Here is a 22,371-nt window from a genome sequence, read left to right as displayed (position 1 = left end):
TTCCACAGAGATGGGATAATTATTTTTAAACACTTAATAGTAATTACATATCATCTTGACATTCAACCTGAAGAGGTACTAGTAGTGAATACACATACTAGTAGTAGGATAATTTTAAAAAAAGCCTAAAAAAAAAGCCTGAAAACCAAGAGGTGCAGATTTGAGTAATTCAAATCAAGAAAAAAGGCCTCTGAAAGATAAGAAAAAAAGTCCTACAAAGCTAAATCAACCATCCAACTGTAGTGAATATATTGACACACTCCTAAACCACTGGATATTAGAATGACTCTATTCAATACTTAAACCACAAATTTAAAAATATTTATGTTCCTTTCAACATCAATACTGAAAACACTGTTATTCCTCTCCTTCACTTCCATTTGTTTAGTATTTAGCTGGTGCTTTATTATGATCTATAAGCATGATCTGTTCAAGCAGTATGAAAGTAAAGGCAATTGCTTAGTTTCGAGTAAAGGACAGATTAGGCAGAAATATTACTCAGTTCCTTCAGTTTAAGTAAATCTATAATATTTAGAAGAAACACAAACATAAAAAGCAACCTGTGATACTAAAACAAAAACAAAGCAGTCTCTCCTACAAGTTTAGAATAAGAAGTTCTGCCTCAGAAGAGCACTCCTCTACAGAAATATATACACTTCCTCCATGATCCATGAGAACTACAGTATTTCCCATTTACTCTTCTCCACAAGGAGGTCAGTAGCATTTTGGATCAGAACTTGCAACAAAGATACCAAAGTTTCTTGACAAAATTTCTCATCTGTCCATTTTCCTTTAGCTGAACTGATATTGTTGGTTTTGCTGTCCATCACCCCCTACAACAAAGGAGCTCCTTCCCATACCAGACCTTACTCAGCACATCTCATTGCACTTTTGACATTTTCAAAACATTACTAACCTCCTTCTCGTGAGTTCCTCACAAAAAGATTCTACATCACCTAATTTTATTTCATTTAAGTACCCAAACACAAGCTCTTGTCTTATCCGTACTGACACTTGCTAAGAAGATCCCACACAACTATTTTTCCCAAACTAGCTAATCATTCTTTGAAATTATTTTATTGCTCCATGTAACTGTCATTCTAAGATCAGAACTGAGACAAAGGCCACTTCCATAACAGTGAAAACCTGCATAAAGAAACAGCATATCAGAAAGTCTTAGAAACTTAGACAATTTAAAAACTATTTACAGGGTAATATCACCAGAGCCCTTCTAACACTACTGTTTTTAAAAGAGAGTTGAACAGTAATGATGTATTTGCATATAGCAAAAAGGCATAACTTACTTCCTAGCTTTGCCAGAAATGTAAGAGGTACAGTGTGTTTCTCTAAAATATCCTGATGTTACTATATCAGCAATGTCTTTTAGGATAAACTGTTTATGCAAGGAAATATAGCAGAACAGTGTCAGAAGATCTGTACATCTATACAGTAATTCATGATAGCTTACAGGTACACTTAAGCACAAATATTTAATGCAAAAACAGCCTTAAGCTGCATGAGAAACACTTCTCAATTAAAACTGTAAGTGGTAATTCCTGTTTTTTAGATGAGAAGAATTCCCAGGGATTATTGTTCTTGTACATGTGGTTTTTACTATCCATCCAGAAAGCACCACCTGATTTGAATGCAATCAACTTTTCAAAGAGGTTATTTTTGAGTCAAGAGAGATGATACATACAAACACAAAATAACTGTAGCAGAAAAGCATCCTTTCCACTTTACAGTCTGTCTCCAAGAATGAATGTGTTCTTGTGAGCAATTCTGTGCCACACAGAGGCATCTTCTACCCCACGCAGGTTAGTTCCAGAGTGTCATAACAAAGCAACATAAGCAAAGTGAAACAGTTAATATGATATTCTTCTTCCATCCTCCCATCCCAAATTGCTCTTTTCTCCTGATGCACCACACAATTACATTCATCAACTACCTGTTTCATGTATGATGTAGAAACAGCAGAAAAACCTAGCAGGGCCACTACTCACAAATAAATATCCCATGGTTCTGTGTATGAGCATCTTGTAAAATGTAAAAAGAAATCCAAAAGCTGAATTTCTTTAGCAGCCAAATAAGCCTACCTAAATAGCTGTTTCAGCCATCTAAGAAGGTATATATCATTAATGCTGTACCTATAAATATCTGGACAGAAGAGCTGTGATGTGAAGGAAGAAGCCTGTGCAGAGCAACTAAGTAGCTTATCAAAGAGAGGTAATCCCTTTCGGGAACACGCAAAGACATTGAGAAAGGTGAGCATGCATCACAAGATTTGGAGTTGATGGAGAACATGTGGCAGCACTGTATCAGTAGATCGGAGAACTCAGAACCATGACAAGCATCCTATTTCAGACTTTCATTAAGATGAGCTCAATTTGGTAATCTCCTCTGCATGACACCTTCTTCACTAATGAGCTGTGTCACTTGCAAATCTCATTGCAAACAAGAATACGTCAACCCCAGCAGGAGAACAGCTCACTTCTCAAACAAGCATTCTACAGCAGTTAAGCTGCATAATACTCTTCTCTGATTCTCAAAAAGATAAGAAAATCAATAATGTTTGTCAGAAGCAATGTTGTTTGAAGTATAATGTAGCAGTTTTATGATCATGTGATTCATCATTTAAAATATACTGTACCAAACCCAAATGGAATAAGGATAAAAAGCAAGATAGTCTTTCATCACCAGTACCCTCTACTCCTCCTGTAAAAAGTATTATTTTCAACAAGATTTTCTCTAAGTTTCTAATATCAGCTGAGACTTTCCAATATTTGAGTTTTAAAATGCTGAATATTGCTCTAGGCTATTTTTAGTCAACTGGTGGCAGGCACAAAAAGGATCCCATTCACAGAATGTTTTACAGTGATATGCGAAAACAATAGCAAGAAGTAACATGGGTTAATGTCATATTACACAGACACCAGAAGAAGTTCATTTCTTAAAATAATAAAAAAAACCTAAACCAACCCATGTCACTTGATTTTAAAATATCTTACAGTAAGTCAGCCTACATTTTCCTCCTGCTTGTCAGTAAAACTCAAGAGAAGCTATTCCAAACCAAGATATTCAGTGCTATACCAGAGTCTGTTAAAATTTTATGATTTTTGTACAGTCATTTATATGGGAAGCCTATAAGGATTGCCATTTTTGTGCCATTTCAGCAGCAAGATAAACACTACCAGCCACATTAATAGAAAAGACCCTCGGCTTCACCTGAAGCTGTAGGCATACTTATAGCTGAAGACATAAGCAGTAGCAATAGGCAGAGTACAAGCAAGATGCCAAACACCTAACTTGCTCATTATGCTGTTAAACAATACACAATTGTTAAAAGAATTCTGTTCTGTGAGCATTGCCTACAAAGAATTTATCATTATCAGCTTTATCATTAATAAGCTGCACAATTTATTTGCCTTTTGAATTCTATAGTATCAATTTCAATCAAGCTGAAATAACTTCAGTAAACATTTCATGTTTTATATAGATATATAAATAAATAAAATATCACATCAAATTGAACAAGCTACAAACTGGCATTATCTGTCAAATCAATCACATGCACTGATTAGCTCTGCTACTAATACACATTTGTTTTTACTAGATCTAAGCAATCAGATGATCACTGATCTGGGTCTGAAATTGATTGAAAATCATGATTTACTACAGTATGTAAACACAAACAGACTTAAGGTATATTCAGTGCAATGGATTAGTAACAGGTTTTGAGGTATGTAGCTAATTATCATGCTGAAACAGAATGTGAAGATTCCTTAATGACACAATTTTATCAGTTCACAGCCTGATTTTCAAAAATACTTCACTAAAGGCACCATGCTCGAAGTCTGCAACAAGTTGACAGCGCATGTATCTTTCTGAAGAAAACCTTCTTTCCAAGCTACCGCTACAGTGTAGAAAAAAAAAGTGCCCCTTATAAAAGGGAATATTTCTATATTGCTACTAATCCACATATGGGAAGGTATTGGCTATGGTTCTTCACTTCAAAATTAAAACCCCTCATTGAAAAGCTCTCTAAATTATCCATCAAATATGCTGGTAGGAAAATTAATAAATAAAAAAAAATCCCTGTGCTGTTAGAGAAGCAGAAAGCATATAGCGGCCTCAATATAACTAGCTGGAAGTAGATTAGATTTGCTGAACAAACACTATTGAAGACAATCACTTCTAACTCGATCACCACACAAAATAAATCAGGTGTCTCATTTCCAACCTACCAGCGTAACCTCAACAAGAATAGAAAATACCATACCACCCCTCCATCTACTGGAGTGGCATGATTTACACTAGAAAAATCACACACCAGAGGTTTACTCACAAAATAATCCTGGTAAAAGAAAGCTTTATATCATAGAATTGCTCAGGTTGGAAAAGACCTTAAAAATCATCGAGTCCAACCACAACCACAACCTAACCAAACTACCCTAATTCTAACAACGCTCCGCTAAATCATGTCCCTGAGCACCACATCCAAATGGTTTTTAAACACATTCAGGGATGGTGACTCAACCACTGCAGAAAAGGTGAACCAGCTTCTAAATACATAAATGAATAGCCTATTGCTGCCCATTTCCAAACATAAAGAAAAGACCAAAGTCTAAGTACTGAACCACATTACAGTTCCAAGTGTTATTTCAAACGTGTCAAGTTAGTTTTTGTGATAGCCAAATGGTTATCTGATAAGAGTACTTGTAAAACCTTTCTCATAGCCCACATTACACATGCAAAACAAACTGTACTAAGGGAAAATGCAAGGGGGTTTTGAATAGGCCATCTGAAAGCTCTTTCCATCATCCACTTATTAGAATCACTGAAGCTCTACTAATCAGAGCAACTCGTCTTATTTTTATTTGGCTCACATTTCCTGGATGACTGGCAGCAATATTATACATACATAAAACTTTTGTGACATACTTTGCAATTTTCCTATCAGCTCCTACGTTTAAGGGGATAAAACACTGACACCAGCCCAGACTGGTAAAGGGATACCCTCAAAATCCTCTGCTTGTTTTGACACAGGACACAGCTACAAACACACCAGAAGAATTACCGACAACATTCCAATGGTTCGTTCATCTTTAAAAAGACAGAAGAAACAATTCTGACATCAGTCTTTGAACTACTGTTGCGTTACTAGGAGCAATTCTCTGGTCCCTGATTTAGCTCCTGATGTTTAAAGGGGATCATTGGAGAAGCACAGAAAACCGAAAAATTTAACATGTTATATCCTAAAAGAAGCATCAGAAATCAAAAGTTAAGAGGCAACACTTGGTATTTCATTGTAATTTCTTTGGCAGAGGGTATAACACAGCCATCTGCCATTTTAATACCATTGCTTCCCCATCTGTCCTTGGCACCGTGCTACTGCATAAATTGAACAGTTTAACAAGTTATTCTTTAAAGTTAATTCTACTGAGAAAAATGAATTAGAAAAATGAAATTCAGAGGAGAAATTATGTATCATTAAGGTTACATCAAGCAGCTCACCACAGGAGTACACACAAACGCAGTAGTAATTGTTGGTCATGACACCACTGATGAACGCAGCAAAGAGCTGCCATCACAGTAAACAACCACACTGCCCTTGGCTCTGACAGACACAGGGGATTGTGCTGAAACTTGGAACACAAAGATCAGATAAAGGTGTGTTCATCACGGATTCTTCTCAGACCTCCACCTCACTGTTCTCCCAAAGTTTTACAGGCATTTGCCGCAGATTTTTGTTAGGACAATAAAAGTTCTTACGAAGCTGTTCCAGGTCAGCTTTCTAACCACCACTCTCTGCAGTACAGGAAGATGTAGGGTTTCAAAAAGCTACAGTTTCTGAATTGATTTTCAACCACACTAAGGTAGATACTTCCCAAAACACGTCACCAAACTACAGGGATTGCTGTTTGCTACTAGTCAAAAAACATTAAAGCTTCCCATTCTACACTTCCTTGTTACTGGGATCTGATTATTTTATTTCATTAGAGAATATGAAAAAACAGTCATTTCCAGGTAATAACAACAGAGTAAGAATGAACAGATGAAAACATATCTGATTTTTGGTTTAATCTCCAAACACTCTCAAAGAACTACCGACTCTTCAATAGTTGGTTTGATTTTTCCCCCCTTTCCAGGTTAACTACATAAGTGTCAAAGGTTGATGTTTCAATTACACATACTTAAGAACCTAATGAAATACTGTAATAGGCAACAGAGCTGTAACATTATTCAGGCCTCTGCACAGTTAAACACTAAGCTAAGTTTTTCCATCTTTAAAAAATACTCTTCTCCTTTCATAATCAACCTTTTCAAATTTCTAAGTCAATTAAAGGAAGAATATTACAAGTATTCAAACCAACTCTGAGAACTCGATGACAGGTTTGACAACATCACTCCCTCCTGCGCAGTCTTTCATTTTTATATCAGGCAAGAAAGCTTAGTCATTAACAAAAACTTCTTGTGCGGTTGCAATGCTTGGCACTCATCAATCCACCACAGAACACCAATTTATTTAACATGAAGTAGTGGCAAGCTGTCTTATTCAACTGTTTCATAGGAAAACTCATGAAAACATTAAAGATCTTCCCATTCTGTAAAGGTATCATTGTAAATATACAATAGAATGTTATACGTATTACAACGTCTTATTCTGCTTTATAATAAAATGTAAGATTTTTCAAGATAAACTTTCAACAGTTTACAACAGAATACTAGCAGCAGAGTTTCTTTTTCTCTCTTTTTTTTTTTTTCCCTTTTTCTTTTTTATCCTCAATGCAGTTTTCTTTAGCTCACAGAATCATAGTAGTATCCCAAACTGGAAGGGACCCATAGGATCACCGAGTCCAACCCCTGGCACCACACAGGACCACCCAAAATCCAAACCCTATGTCTGAGAGCACTGTCCAAATGCTCGTGGGGCTGTGCCCACTGCCCTGGGCGGTCTGTTCTATGACCACCACCCTCTGGTGCAGAACCTCTCCCTAACCCCCACCTGACCCTCCTCTGACACAGCGCTGTGCCATTCCCTCAGGCCGTCACTATCCCCAGAAAGCAGAGCTCCCTGTGAGGAGCTGCAGCTGCCACAAGATCTCCCCTCAGCCTCCTCTGCTCTGGGCCAAGCAAACCCAGGTACCCCAGCCAGTTCTCACACATCTTCCCCTCCAGATCCTTCACCATCTTTGTAGACCTCCTTTGGACACTTTGTAATAGCTAATGGTCTTTTTGTACTGTGGCATGCAACACTGCACACAGTACTCAATCCTGGATACAAACAGCATATCATATTGGGCCCAAGTCACACAGATTAGCATGGATATGGTAGAACAATGGGATAACATGATGCTATAATAATATTTTCAATTCTTGAAAAAGCAAAACTATGAACAAAAAAACCCAAACACAGTAGAGGAATATCTAACACTTTCCAGATAAAATAACCAGTTTTTTTTTCCTCTAGGTTTCCAATTATCTAAATAATCATTATGTTTTCTCTTGGTGATCATTTTTCTGTCAGTGCTCCCTTTTAACTAGATCTGTTCTCTGTCCAAGATGCAGCCCTTACTGGCACACCGTAAAACATAGGAGTCCCTAGTACACAGAGTCCAGATGGCCACATGTATTGCTTTAATGTGATTACAGATAGGTTACAACTGAAATTCAGAATTCAGAATTAAAATTAAAGCAATACTGTTAAATGTTACCACTGTTACCATGTTGCCTTCTCAAGCAAAGGAGTATTCCAAACACAGGTTATCAGACAAGGAACTATTTAATACAGTAACAAAATTGGTACAGAAAGCACAAGAAGGATACATGAACACCATGCAATCTGAAACTAACCAAATCCCTCTATTATCTCACCAGAAGTTGCTAAGGATACAGGTACCAGACTAAACACGATCAGGTTACAGCAACTGAAGAAAATTATTGCCTGTGTGTGGAATTTCCTGACTGGGTGCAGTTAAGTCTGCCTCAGTTGCAAAACAAAGAAAACATTAGCTTAAACATCATCTACTGAGGTTCTTAGGTCAAGTCTATATATATAGCTTCCTCAACAGCTCCTTCAGCCTAAGTAAAAGCTTTCTCATACACGCTGTTCTTGGCACAGAAACAATTATTACGTTAAAAACACGGAAATTTACAAAATTTGCAAAGACCTGAAACATCAAATGCAAATGCTTGCCTTGCTTGCATTCTTTCACACAAACCCACAAGCAAATTCATTCTGCAAACATCTGCAGCTCACATGGATAATTTTATATAGCATATCCACATATCACAGTGGCATAAAAGCCTTTGGGTTTACCCTAGTAGTAGAAGAGCTCCCAGAGGAGCTGATAATCTCTGCTTAATAGAAGATTTCTGTGAGTTGGATTATTCATTGTCATTTTTGTTTGTTTGCTTTTAAACACCTTCCTTTCTTTTGCGGCTGTTTTGAGTGATACAGGTAGGTGTTGTACACATCGTTCTCATGTTAAAAATGCATAGATAAAATACAATCAAAGCTTTCTTGCCTGCCCCCCCCCCATCACAGCTTAGATTATTCAGTAACTGTTCTATGGAAACATGGAGTTAGGTGGATCAACTTCAGATATGCAACCTTTGATGAGTTAGCAAGACTTTCAAACACAATGAGATTATGTATATAGTTCTGTTTATATTTCCATAATCCTATTTTCTTCACAGAATTTGCATGGTCTGTTCAATATCTAAGATGTATAAAGAATATAGATCTGGTCCAATTTACTCTTTTTCTCTCAACATCTGGTAACACTGGCTTTAGCTTGGTATCCTTACTCGGTTACTCAAGGATCTGGTGTAAATTCTAAGTTATCAAAGTCTGGCTTTACAGCCCTTGCTTGTATTTCAGTACTGGAATCAAGCTACTCTCACTTTTTCCCCATTTTAGTACAACTGTCCTTTAGCTTGTCTGATATCCAACAATGGAACATCATTATCCCTGTAAAGGTCTCCTTCCTTTCCTTCTCCTCAAGGAGGATCATCTGAGACAGCAAGAATGTCAACAAAATAATGAAAATAACTTACTGAAAACAATGAGAGATTCTTGTTGCAGTTTTTAATCTGTCTAGTATCCTTTTTATTATTGAGATTTATTAAACAACAAACTCAAAGGAGTCACTCTACTATTATAAAGTGAAACTAATCAAACAGCCTAGAAATTTACAAAAGCAAGTAGGCTTAATACTCCATCTATTTAAATATGTACATAGCAAAAAAGTTACTCAAATTTAAAAAAAGCAAACAGCAGCATGACCATTTATGTGAAGTTTTATTTTTTGTTACCATTTTTTGTTATCAAAAATGTAAATTATTTTTGTGGAAAACTTTCTTCATACTGTTTCTAATGAAAATCAACTATCTTCTCTGTAAGAAAGTAAACGTGCCAGATGCAAACCCAAGCATTAATGCCAGGAATGCTTACATGTTAGCTTATGCTAGTCGTCACATTGATCTCCATTGCTAAATAAACACCACTGTTGATTTACATAAAGTTACCTCACTTCCAAGACCAAATTGCAGAGGCTTGATACAGTTACAAGTAACTTTCCTGTTCCAAAAAAGACATACTCACTGAGTTCAAGATTTCAAAACCACCTACTCAGCCTGTTATGCAGAAGTATAGTTGTACTTTACCCTTGAGCTGGAACTGACACCAAGTGTCCAGCTCCTATGGGACGTACAAGGAAGTGAGGCAACAATGTCTGGCAGTCCCCCTTCCAGTGAAGGCTAACAGACGGTGCTACAGAATGCCAGCACACTTACCAAACCAGAGCAGCTTCCCAGTTCTTCCCATTTTGAGATACTTTAAGAGGAAGAACTTCTAAGAAAGTAATTGACATGCACTCAAAACAGAAAAAAAAAAGCCACACCTTAAAATCCATGCTGAGCTAGTTATGCAATTTTACATGCTGTATTTTATAAGCTGAACAATTCAATAGTTAGCAACATTTTGTAAGTTTCAATTTAGGGTGTGAATCAATATAGGGTGTTAAAAAGAGAAACTAAGCTGCTGTAAGTATGTTTGCATAATCTGTTTTCACGTTCTTCAGCTATTTTGTTGAAGAGGAGAGCATCTGGGGTTGCAAAAACAGAAGTCAACGCTCAACAGCAACTCTTTGTAATTTAGCTTCATTTCATGGAGCTATTTTCACAGCAGTTTCCACCTGACCTTGCACAGAGGTGAGAGTAACGGCAGGCTGTTTCAGAAACTGAGTAACATTCCTGTGATTAAAAGGACTGGTTTCTGACTTAGCTCTCAAACAGTCACAATCCTGGGAAATAGTAGAAAGCAAACAAAACGCCACACATCTAACTATATCTATGCATATCAATTATTGGCTCCATACAGTAACATATATTAAATGTTCTATGCTATTTTTCCAAGCAGGAATACCAATGCTTCCTGCAGGGGTCATTTGCTTAAGATGTGGAAGTAAAGCAAGTGAGACATCTGGGGATTAATAAAAACTGAGATCACCAGAGTAGCTTTGAAATTGGTAGGAAACTGGTTAAAGAGGTGGCAGAAAGTGCAGTGAGAAAAGGGATAGCCAAAGTGAAAATAATAAAGAAGTTCTTCAAATCATCAGCCTCTGAACCAGTCTTAATATTTCATATGCTTTATTACTAAGCTATACATGTCAACTCCAATTTCCTGTTTCAAACATCCATATAGAAAAGTTAGACCATGAGCAGAGTGCATGGAAGGAAGAATAGCCATAATAGTGGTAAGTCTATTATACAGGAGGAAGCTAAAGGAAGATAGCTGTTATGGAAAGAAAGAAATGGAAACAACAGTCCTTGATAAATACACTGATAAGAGATGAAGAATTCCCTGAAGGACAGCATAGGAACAAAATATATATACACACACACACACATATATATATGTCCATGAATACATTTGAGCTGTAGATCAGAATTCTTCCCACTAAAAGGGTGCAGCATGAAATTATTGCTTCAAAGGAGAAAGGACTAAGCCCCTTGTCTCATTAATTTACATTAAGACAGAGCTTGATTAATGAGATAATATGCTCTGCTGAAGGAGTCAACTTTACTCCAGATATCACTTTAACAATATTCCCTATTTTTTCACTTAACAACCCCATGTGGTTTGAAGCTCAGATGTTCTCTTATTATGCTGCAGAAGCCTGGAGATAAAGGTGCTTTGAAAGTTCAAGGTCAAAGTTTTAGCTAGATTGAAACTGCTACATGAAACAGAGGAAACACAGCACTGAACAAGAAAAAAATAGAAAAAAATGATTCTTAGTTTGACTTTCAAATATTGCTAAATGACCAATTCCTACCACTCAAAACTTTCCTCCAGCCTTCTTCAGTAACAAGATAGTTTTTAGGGATAGATAGGGATGGACGTGATTCACTCACTCGTATTTACAGTAGGTAAAAGAAACATTTTCTCAGCCATCGCATACTTTAAGGATTATAAGTATTGTTGAGCTATATCAACTTCAGGAGATCTTTATGTCTGCAAGAATACTGTGTGAATGTAATAAAACTAACACAAAGAATTATGGAATGAATATAAAACCTCACAGTTTTGAGGCATGAAAAGTCCCCACCTATAACAGACATGAATCATGCTTTGTAGGTCCTTGTCCATGTCTCTTGATTTCAAGTTTCCCAAAACCATCTGAGACATCATGAACTTATCACCATCCATATGCAAGGCTGGATGGGTTATCAACATGGACCCTAAAACATCTGCAGTATTAACACATATCTCCTAGGAAGAGGGATGGACCACACATAAGCAACTTCTACTCTGGAAAAACGAATCTCATTAGTAAACTTGTTGTGATTTACATGGTATTGAAAGTAATTTGTTACTTAATTTCAATAGATAAACTGTAACAACCACAAATAAACAAGAATGTAAAGACATCCGTTCTTGCTCTCATTACAAGTAAAATTACATTAAGTTAATAAGCCTTTTAGCATGAAACATTTTCCTAAACCAAACAAGCTGGCTGAGTATACACAAGCTCTGCCAAGCTCTCCTGGATCTTTTTCCTGCATCTAATACACACACTCTTTTATCAGTGGCCTTCCCCTACCCCCTCCCCTCCCCCTTCTAGACCAAGCACCTAAAAAATGTTCTTAACATGCTAAAATCCACCAAGTATATATGAGCAGTATCAGCAAGAGCACCATGGAAATGTACAAAAATTTGACTAAAAATAAACTGCCTTTTTCCTCCCCTTCTGGGAGATTGATGCTTAAAGCAGCCTTGGAAAAATGCTTTCTTATGCCACCATTAGAAGGAAAAGGCATCAAATCCCCACGTGCATACATCAGTGCAATCCTAATTACTATTTCATAGCTACCCATGCTACATAAAGAAAACAAGTACTAAGCAATCCACCATACACCTGAGGTTCGTTTCATTTAAAAAACAGTATATGCAGTACAATAAAGCACCAAGAATGTAATCTTTAGATTTTCTAGACTCCGGTGTTTCATAAGTAAGTAAAACATTGAAGATATTTTCTGTACTGCAACATATAGCATCTTGGAGACGTTTACTATTTGTGACGTCTTTCCATAAAAGGCGGGAAACAGCCTTTAGCCCAGGTTTAATAACTGAAGTTCAGCAGCACCTGGAGTTGCCCCTAGAGAAACTGAAGGTCACCTGCCCTACAGGACAAAATACTCCCTGCAATGCAGTGCCACAGCAACAAAGCTCTATGAATGTTATGTGATGCTTTCATAGAATATATAAACATCTTCACGTACCGAAGGATACGAACATAATGAGCCAAATAAATAAGCTTCCACAATAAACCTCTGAAATTAGTGACTATTTATCCAAATGAGCAACAGCCTGTTTAAAACATTCCTAAGAGAGGTCGCCCAAATCACAACCATACCTAAGCACTGGTTTGAAATCTGCTAGGCAATACAAATAACTTCAAGGTTTCCCTTGACTGATTAAATCACAAACCTATCTCTTCAAGAGGTTAAAATCTAAATGAAAGCTTAGGCTTGGCAAATCCCATCAGAACGTCAAATATGGATATTATGGAGGAACCCCATCTGTTCATGCAGCAACATGAATATGCAACGTGACTGTTGCTGCAACACTTGCACTCACATTGCGGAAAATTTACAAGTAAGCAGAAGCAGTTCCCGACTCTAATTAAATTAGGAACAAAGTTCTGAAAACACATGCAATAGACTTCTTGCAATGAAAACAAGCTTCATATGCTGCAAATTTACGTATCTCATCCTCTCACGTGTTCGTATGGTGAAACTTTATAGCAGAGGTGTGTCATCCTTTCTGCTTATGCAGAGGTTTGTTAATCTTCCTTGCTGGGCAAGGTACACTGTTCACTTTAGTGCTGGGACAGGAAAGAGTACAAAAGACCTTCTACTGTATGATCCAGTGCACTGCCCCAATGCTGTACGCATCTATCTCTTAGCCATTATCAGTCTCATAGGGAAGGAGAACTGCTGGCCAAAATGTTGGATGAGTTGTTCTGAAGGACTGCATACCTGCCTACAGACAATTCACAAAATCCTGAACTAACTTTACCATTGGGATTTGATATATTCTTCAATCAATCTTGCATCTGCCAAAATTCATGCATGTGCTCATTCAATCCAGAAAGTATTCAGTTCATCCCATCTGCTTACAAACCAGATGCTGAAGTTTTGAATTTTGCATATTAAAAAGCTCTAAGGATCTATTGGTCCACATCTGCTTGAATGTAACTGCAGCTACTGTTTCTATTACGCATCCAACCACATGTTAGAATAAAAAGTGGTGCAAAAAGAGCATTTAGGATGGCAGGCAAACAGGGGGGAAGGCTGTGCACCTGACAACCCTAATGATTGATTTAGCTGGAAGAGATCAAAAGAAACCACATAGCGAGTCATTAACTTTTTCAACAAACATACTGTACATTTAAGGTGAAAGCGAGTGCTAAAACAAATTAATTTGGTAACTCTGTTTTCACAGATGCCAGACCTCTCTTGGAAAGGAAGAGGATGTCAGCTTCTTGCAGCAGCACATCAACTCTTGGGCAGTTGCAGCAGCAAAAAGCTTTAAGAATAGAAAGATGTCTCCTATCACAAGATGAAATGTTTCATCTTGACCATCAAATACCTTCAGCAGCACATTTCCGTTATTAAATAAAATTATATTGTTACTTTTGTTTTTCTTTACTTGCAAAAGCTCAGAAATTCACATGGAAGTTACTCAAACCACTGAGTATGCAAAGTTACTTTCTATGAAGTACAACCAACCTAAACCAACAGCTGCACAGACTGATCTGTAACAGCTCGTTCAGCATATTAACTACCATGCTCTAGACTCTAAAAAAGTAATTACAAAAAACAAATATACGCTGCAGCACGATTTATACTTCTCAGTTATCACTGAAGAGGTTCCTGGATTGGGATAAAAGCTAAACTGGGTATAAGACATCTTTATAAATCTGAGCAAGTTCCCCCTGCGTAGCTGTGCAGTAGTCTTGGCTATAGCCTGTGCTTCTATCCACTGATATTTACAGAAACAACAGATTCAAGAGAAAAAGTGAATTCTCACTTCAGCAGAACATACCCAGCAGCTTCCAATCACGTGCAACAGGAATTCACATGGCTGCAAAGCTTTAAGTTTGTTATTTGAATTATAGAAACTCAGAAAATTTTAAGGCTGACAATGTATATTAAAATAACAGCACAACTGTCCACCAGTTGAAGATTCCTGGAAGAAAATACAAAAATTACATTCACAAATATTTACCACTCTCTCTGATAACATGCACGAGACATTTCCCATAACAGTAGAATTAAAGAGAGGAGGAGCTGGCACAAACACACACACAGAGACATGCATAGAACTCTACACATAGAGGAACAAATAGACAGATTGGATTTGTGTCTCTTCAAAACACAGCAGATGTCTCTTCAAATTCAAAGCATAATTATTTGTAATAAAGAATTAAACAAAAGGAGCTACTCTCTTTATGTTTGTTCTCTGTTAACCTTTTGCAATCAACAGGGAAAGTTATGCCTTCCAGATAATCTTTTGAAATCCCCATATTATCCTTACAAAGCATTTGATAAATGTGCAATAAATGTATGTGAAGGAGGAAGCTGGACCCTGACATAGATAAACCCATTGAAACACCCTGGCCTATATTTCTAAAGAGGTCAAATGAAGGACAGGAACATGAAAAAAAGCAGTACTTTGGCAGTACTTACATTTGTAAAGCAAAATAATTGAAATTCTCCATCTTCCAGAAAAAGCATATTTCTGAATTTCTCACAGCAAGGACACAGATGAGTCCCTCAGATACCTCAGCTGACCCATAGTTTCAAATTGCAGTAGACATAAAACAATGCTTTCTGTGTACAGTAACATGCAAACAGGCGGAACAATAAAGGTGAAGTGCTTATCAGAGTGCTCATTTCCTCATTTTTGTACGTGAGCTAAAGCTTTAATTTGGAAGTACAGTTCGGATAGAAATAGCAAAACACTTCCAATGAACACAACTTATCTCAGGCCAAGAGAAAGGAAGAAAAAAAAAACCACCACACAAAAACCAACCAACCAACAAAACCAGAAACCCAACACCCACATTTCAGTATCTGAATGGGGATCCAGAAGCAGAGTTCACATTTTCCCCTACAAATGCTTCTCCTCTCTCTCTCCTAACAGAACGAAGGAAAAGTAATTCTGGAAGGGCAGCCAATCAGATGTGCAGTTAAATCTTTAGTTTGCAGTAAACGAACATAAAAACCAGAAGCACATGAGTGCCAGAATTAACAAATTTGACAGAAAATGGCAGGAAGGAAGTAGCCAAATAAATTCTAAAGAAGCCCTTTGTTGTTAACATTTCAGTGAGAGAGATCTGAAAGCAGAGAGGAGGTCCAGCCAAAGCAGTGACAAAAAACAATGAAAGAAAATGGGAAGTTCCAAAGAGAGCAAGATGCATTCAACCAATTCCTAATTATAGGCATGCTTAATAATTTTTGGATTTGGAATAGGAAAAAAAAAATCTTTTTCCTGGGTCAAACTCTGATGACAGATATTTCCAACATCTTCTTAATTCCCCCAAGTTGTTTTAAATATCGGATTTGTGTCATGTTCCCATCTCAGTCAATAGGGATACTTTCACAAACTTCAATTTTCACAATAATTTGTGAGCACTGTTTTCAGTAATTTCACTTCAAACTGAGAAGCTACCCATCAAGGACATTTCTGTAAAGTATGTGAGGAGAACAGCACTGCAGCACACCACAATTCTTCACTCTGACACTGACAACCTCGATCCGGGAAGTCTTAAAGTATGCACTGCAATTTTCACCTGAGTACTTACGTTCCAGTAAGAACAGCAGCAAGCTACAGGGAAGACAGCAGTGATGCATGCATCCTCACGTTCTAGTACAGTTTATTTAAAGCACATCGGTGTATGAGCTATAAAAAGAATCTCCTTTTCAGAGAGCAACAATAGTCACGACAGAAAGATAAATAAATCCTTTGCAAAAATAATAATATTGACATGATAGGAATTATAGGATACTTGCTATGGATAATTATGTACCAAGAGCCAAGAAAAATATTTTGAAATCTGGCTTAAACTGTTAGAATAGGTTTCTGCTAGCCAACACACATCATAATGAATTCATAGTCCTCATTCACACCAGTGAATGAAAGCTTTCCAGATTTCCATTAAAAACAAGTGATAGCAAAAGCTCCAAGCCTTCAAAACAGAATACCTAACCATTTTTAAATAACATTCATGAATGCTCTCTAATATATAAGCTTTCAGAATGAACTTAATTTGAGAGAGCCAGTAGACTGTTAAATTACTGTAATTCGCCACCGTAACAAATACTTGCAGATAAACAGGGTAAATGTACCCCTGCTGAATCAGAACATCTATGTTTGACTGAAAGAAATGTTACGACTAACCTGAGAGGCAGAAAGAGCACAAGCATAAGGAAAGGACAACCATATTAGCACATAAGACTTCTGGATACTATGGAAGAACTTGTTTAAACATACTTTTAACACATGGAAGAAAGCAACCACACTGCTCCTTGACATGTAGTGAACCTGAGAGACTAGAATTGTTGTTCTCACAAAGCTGAAATGTGCTTCACTGACAACTAAATGCCCTGAAGGAGAGTACTTGGTGTGTGAGAATAACTTCGTGAGTACTTAAGAACTTAAATTAGCAAGAAAATACATACACATATTATAATAAATGTACACAGGTAAAAGCATACTCCCAAATTAAGATCTTCAGTTAGATTAGGAATCTTTGCTAGATTATCAACAATTTCTTCTGCTGTAGAGTACAGGAAGTCTTATTACATCTTGCCTTCCTGTAAAACATCTGGCTGCAACTGACAAAGACCAACTCAGTCAGGTACCCTATTTCCATATCATGAAAAACTACACTGAAAAATACTCCACTATACCTTTCACACGTCATGTATCTAAATCACTTCAGGGACAGCTTTAGACACAGAAATACTCTTCCTACAGTAAAACTACTCAGTACTACCACTAAAATACTGCTCCAAAAGGGTGGGTTTTTTTCAGCCTCCTCACCCAAAACATCTTGTTTCAAGTAAGCTCAGCAGGTCTAGAGAGCTCCAGCTATCCTCTCTTCTTTGATAAATAGGAAGATGCAGAAACAACCTGGGAAGTTTCCTACCAAGAAGAAAGAAAAATGATCAGTGAAGCCTCCGAGGTTGATAGCTCAAAAGCTCACTGAAGCTAATGAAAGGACTGGGCCAAGAAAGACCAGGGGAGCGGTGGACAAACAAGCAATAACCTCCAGCTGATTCCTGTATTCCTTTTGGTAAAAGGAATGCCCTAAACAAAGAGGTTCTCACTCCCTCTGCAGCACCCAGAGGGCTGCAAGAGGAGCATCCAGGCAGTATTTACAAAAGCACTCTAGAAAACAGAAGCACTCTCTTCTCATAAATGTTGTTAGATTGCCATCCAAGGAACAGTGCTTTTAGCCACTACAGCCACTACAGAGCAAGCATCAAAATAAGCACTGGCAAAAATTACACCTAACCAAAAAACGTTAGAAAATGATTTTTGCAAGTATGATTAGAGAAACTAACACTTCTCCGATTCCTTTCCCAACCGCCATCAAAAAACAAGGCCCAAACCTGATAAGAAAATGGCCCTGTGCCTGAAATTTGTTTGGATCAAAGCCAAAAGACTCTCAAAAAAAAAAAAGAAATAAAAGATGTACAGATAATGACAGAAGAAAGACTGATTTGTGAATTATTTTGCATTCGGTAAATGCAGGGGAAAAGTCACCTTGCAATAAGTTCACCTTTATCTACATTTCTTTCTACATGAGAAAAACACCACAAAGCAGCCTAAAACAACACACTTTAGAAACTGAGTAGTAAGAAAATTCCAATGACTTCATCAACCAAAACAATACAGAACCCAGAATCTGCAAACACCCTTTGCTTTATTCTAAGTGTTCTGTGCACTCGTTCACTACTGCATTTAGTTTTAGAGGGACGTGCAATACAACCTTCTCAGTCCTCTTTTAAATCAGCAGCACGATTAAATGACGTGAGCTTGTCTAGAACAGACTTGGTACAAAACGAGCTATTGATTTTTTAACATCAACATAATACTCCGGTTGACTTAGTAAATGTGAAGACAAAACTGCAGTTTAAATCTCTAAGATCATGATGTCCTAATAAAATTCTTTTTGCCATACCGAGAGATTTAAACTGCAAATACTTATTGCTATTAACAAAATTAGAGAAATGTGGAATCTAAAGTGCCACATAAAGCCAAACACTTAAAAGCATAATTTAAAATGTTCTTACTACGCTGTACACTACAATTGGTGCATAAGATCAGAGCAGATGTGAATAACTGATCATCAGTTTAAAAACACGAAAGTTGTTTCTGCAAAAACAAACAAAAAAACCCAACACACACCAGAACCAAACTTCCTTTTCCCTCCAAATTAAAGCCAAAGCCCATTTCTGCGCATGGCTACTCCAAAATTTCTCCACAACTAAACAAGGAATCAGAAGAGAACACACCTTCACTGGCGTAAGCGTGTGATGACATCAGTCTGTGCTTACAAGGGCTGCTAAGGGGAGGATCCAAACAATTTCCGAGACCATTTGCGGCTGGGGTGACAATTATTGTTATATCAAGGCTGACACAGTTAAATAATTTTTCAACTCAAATCATGTTAAGTTCTCCTTTGGATTAACAGCCTTGACTCCTCCCCATCATCACTGTAACGGCAACTCTTCCATCTTGAAAGCAAGATGGTTCAATCTGACATAGTGTTTCAGAGCTACAGACAAGCAGGGCTGTACATGGGATACATGGCAAGCTGAGAACCTCTAACTGCTCACAGATGAAGCTCGCCCAACAAATCATTCTTTAGATTTGCATTATGATCTGTATTTCAGGTGAGAAGTTGGAAACACCAAGGTGAACTGCCACCTCATCATAAAGCAGTTCAGACAGGAGGAGAACGAAACTTGTAATTTAGATACTATTTGAAATGTAGTCTGAGTTGTAAGCTGCATACTTATTATCAGCCACATCGAAGTATCACAGACAGAGACACCGCAAGCAATACCCTTTTGCAACTGCAGAATTGCTTAAGAGGAATCTGAAGATTTCTGTAAGAAGCTTGCTCTCCAAAAGCTGCTGAGTAGATGTTATTTATTTTGTCTTCCAAAAGATATGTAAACCAAAAAATAAATAAATAGCTAACAGATTTCTGGAATCTTTGAAAGCCAAGATGGAAATGGATTTACTGTATTCATGGACATGGCAGCACATTCATTCAGATACAGAAGAATATTTCACAGTCCAGTTATCAATCTTGAAAACCCAACTCCTTGCTTTATGGGCTTACATAATAAACCAACAGAAATTTTCCTGTGTGAGTTTTGCCACTTTCCACCTTATCAGCCAAATTCTCCCCAGCACGCTTGGGCTCGTGAAGGGGCTGCACTGAGGACCAACTCCGTCCTGCTTGAACAGTCAAGAAAGTACAAAAATGAAAACCTGAAAAACAGCACATCCCAAACGATGACTTCTAAGGAAAACTTACTATTTATATTAATTTAGCCCACCTTTCAAGATTTTACCACATTATATGTAAAGACTACAGCAAACAAGTGATCTGACCGTTATCTTGCTACAGCTTCTCAACCTGAAAGGCATTAGATCTACCAAACTGTATAGAATGTGGAGGTGTGTTTTAAGCATCAAAATTCAACAGGTCATGTCACTACACTGACAAAAGAAACAAGGAAAATTTGATTTAAGCAAAATTTGACATTATTTTATCTCAAGTGTTGGTTCTTTCCTAACCCGTCTTCTTTTCAATCTGTCCCTCTACAAAGTGGTATTCTGAAGTGCAGGAAAAATAAATACATTTCTCACAGCAAAAGGTAAAAACTAGCATTCAAATTCCATTCCTGAGCTGGAAACAACAGCACCAACACCATGCTGAAAGATTCCCAGCAGAGAACAGCAATCTGCCAGAATATGCCCTAGTGTTGCAGGAAGTATTTTAGGTGTACACTTAATGAATTAATCCAGACTGCTGTTTACCCGCAATGATTTGTGCTGAAAGCAAACCAGACCTTAAAGACAGCTTTAGAGCTGACACCGCTTGCTTATTCACTTCCATGTTCTTTACCATATCACAAACTCGCATCAAAACACAGGTAATGTTAACAGAGAATAATCCCTAATCCCCGACATCCTTCTACAATCACTTTGACGTGGGTTTAACAAGGAATTGACATATCTCCGTTGAGGCTTGCTTCCAACAGCAGTAACCTACAGCACACACGTGACTGCCCAAATGTATCACAAAGACTTACCACCGACAGCCAGAACATAAGGGAAACACACACATTACAGTAAAACTAAGCATGTGGTGCAGCAGGCATTGCTGCTGGGCTGTAGCAGTGACACAGTGTATCATTCAGAATGACTTGGGTTCACAAATGGGTGCTTCAAAAAGGGGAAGTTTCCTTTTCCCAGGATCTCATGGCAAAGTTCAGTACAGGACAGTGCATTACACTCTTTTCCACAGATCTAAATAGGCCTTCATTTTCACGTTTAAGTTTAAATGCAATGGAAACTTTGAATTCAGAAAAGTGTAGACACCCACTTACGATAAAAGCTGCGCTGTCAACTTATTTCCCAGCCTTTCCCTAAAAAAATCAGCTTGCAAAATCCTCTCCAGGCTGATGTTTAAAGTTTTTCCAATATAAAAATGGGAAGAGGATGCACTAATTTAAATCACTTCATAAAGCTTCCCTTTAAGCACACTACAGCAACGGCCACAGACCTCCACACAGTTAACCTCTGAAACATTTAGCATAAAAAATAACCACAGCCTGAAAGGAAACGAAGAAAAGGCTACTGAGAAAATTAATAACCTTAATTCTTATTATTTTGTGCTCCGTTTTAACGCTCGCCACAAGAATGCAAGAAATGAGGAGAAGGCATCGTAAACACTCGGTTGGAATATACCCACCCCTGGCTGAGAGCTTTTTGGTGTTGATGATTTTGGCAGCATACTCCTGTCCTGTGGTGATTTTCATACATCGCCTCACGACCGAGAACGCCCCTCTGCAAGCCAAGAGGGGGACAGAGCGTCAGTGTCACCCGAACAGCTCCCTGCCATTACCACCGCGCTGCCACTCATCTCAGGGAGCGGCGCGATGCCCAAAGAATTAAGAGGGGGAGGGGGGCAGGGTAATAAGAAAAAAATAACTGTAAGAAGAAGGGAGGCTTCTCAGAGACGGTCAACGACGATTTTATTCATCGCGACAGCAAAACGCCGCTCAGAGCCGCTGGTTCGAGCCGTGCGACCGAAGCCCTCGCCCGGCGTACACCGCAACCGCGCGCCGGGAGGGAAGGCGGCACGTTACGGCCCCGGGGCGGCACACGCCGGGGGCGGCGCGGCAGCGGGTCCCGCTCCCCGTGCCCGTGCCAACATGGCGAACGGGCATACGCGCCCCGCCGCAGGGGGGCGCCCGACGCGCCGGCCGTTGTCGGCGGTCGCGAGCCCCGGCGGCCGATACCGGCGCAGCCCCTCACGGCCCGGAGCCCCGCCGGCACCCCCAGGGACTGCCGCCCACCCGGGGCTGTACGCACCCGCGTGGTCGGGCGGGCGCACGGCCCGACCCTCACCCTTGAAGCAACGCCCGGGGACGAGGCAGGGCCGAAGGCATCGCCCCGCGCACCCCTGCCCGCGGGTCCGAGCCCACCCCCCCCCCCGACTCTCGGTCCTTCCCTCCCCCCACGGCCCCGGCCCCGAAGCGGCTGCCCCG

At 38.6% G+C, this 22,371-nt stretch overlaps 1 protein-coding gene across 23 annotated transcripts in view; it reads right to left on the bottom strand.

The window, feature by feature from the left end:
• The window catches only part of CAMK2D (calcium/calmodulin dependent protein kinase II delta), a 157,722-nt gene that overhangs the window by 135,115 nt on the left and 236 nt on the right, over window positions 1-22,371 (bottom strand). For all 23 annotated transcript variants that reach the window (XR_005859129.2, NM_001039300.2, XM_015276279.4 and 20 more), the window contains exon 2: window positions 21,573-21,667. Coding sequence is in view for 22 of the 23 variants with exons in the window: in NM_001039300.2 (NP_001034389.2) it covers window positions 21,573-21,667 (95 nt within the window). In the remaining variant the exon portion in view is untranslated. The remainder of the gene's footprint in view (window positions 1-21,572; window positions 21,668-22,371) is intronic.

The sequence above is a fragment of the Gallus gallus genome, chromosome 4 (genome assembly GCF_016699485.2).
Source record: "Gallus gallus isolate bGalGal1 chromosome 4, bGalGal1.mat.broiler.GRCg7b, whole genome shotgun sequence".
NCBI classification, from domain to species: domain Eukaryota; kingdom Metazoa; phylum Chordata; class Aves; order Galliformes; family Phasianidae; genus Gallus; species Gallus gallus.
This window is presented reverse-complemented; position numbering and strand designations above follow the sequence as displayed.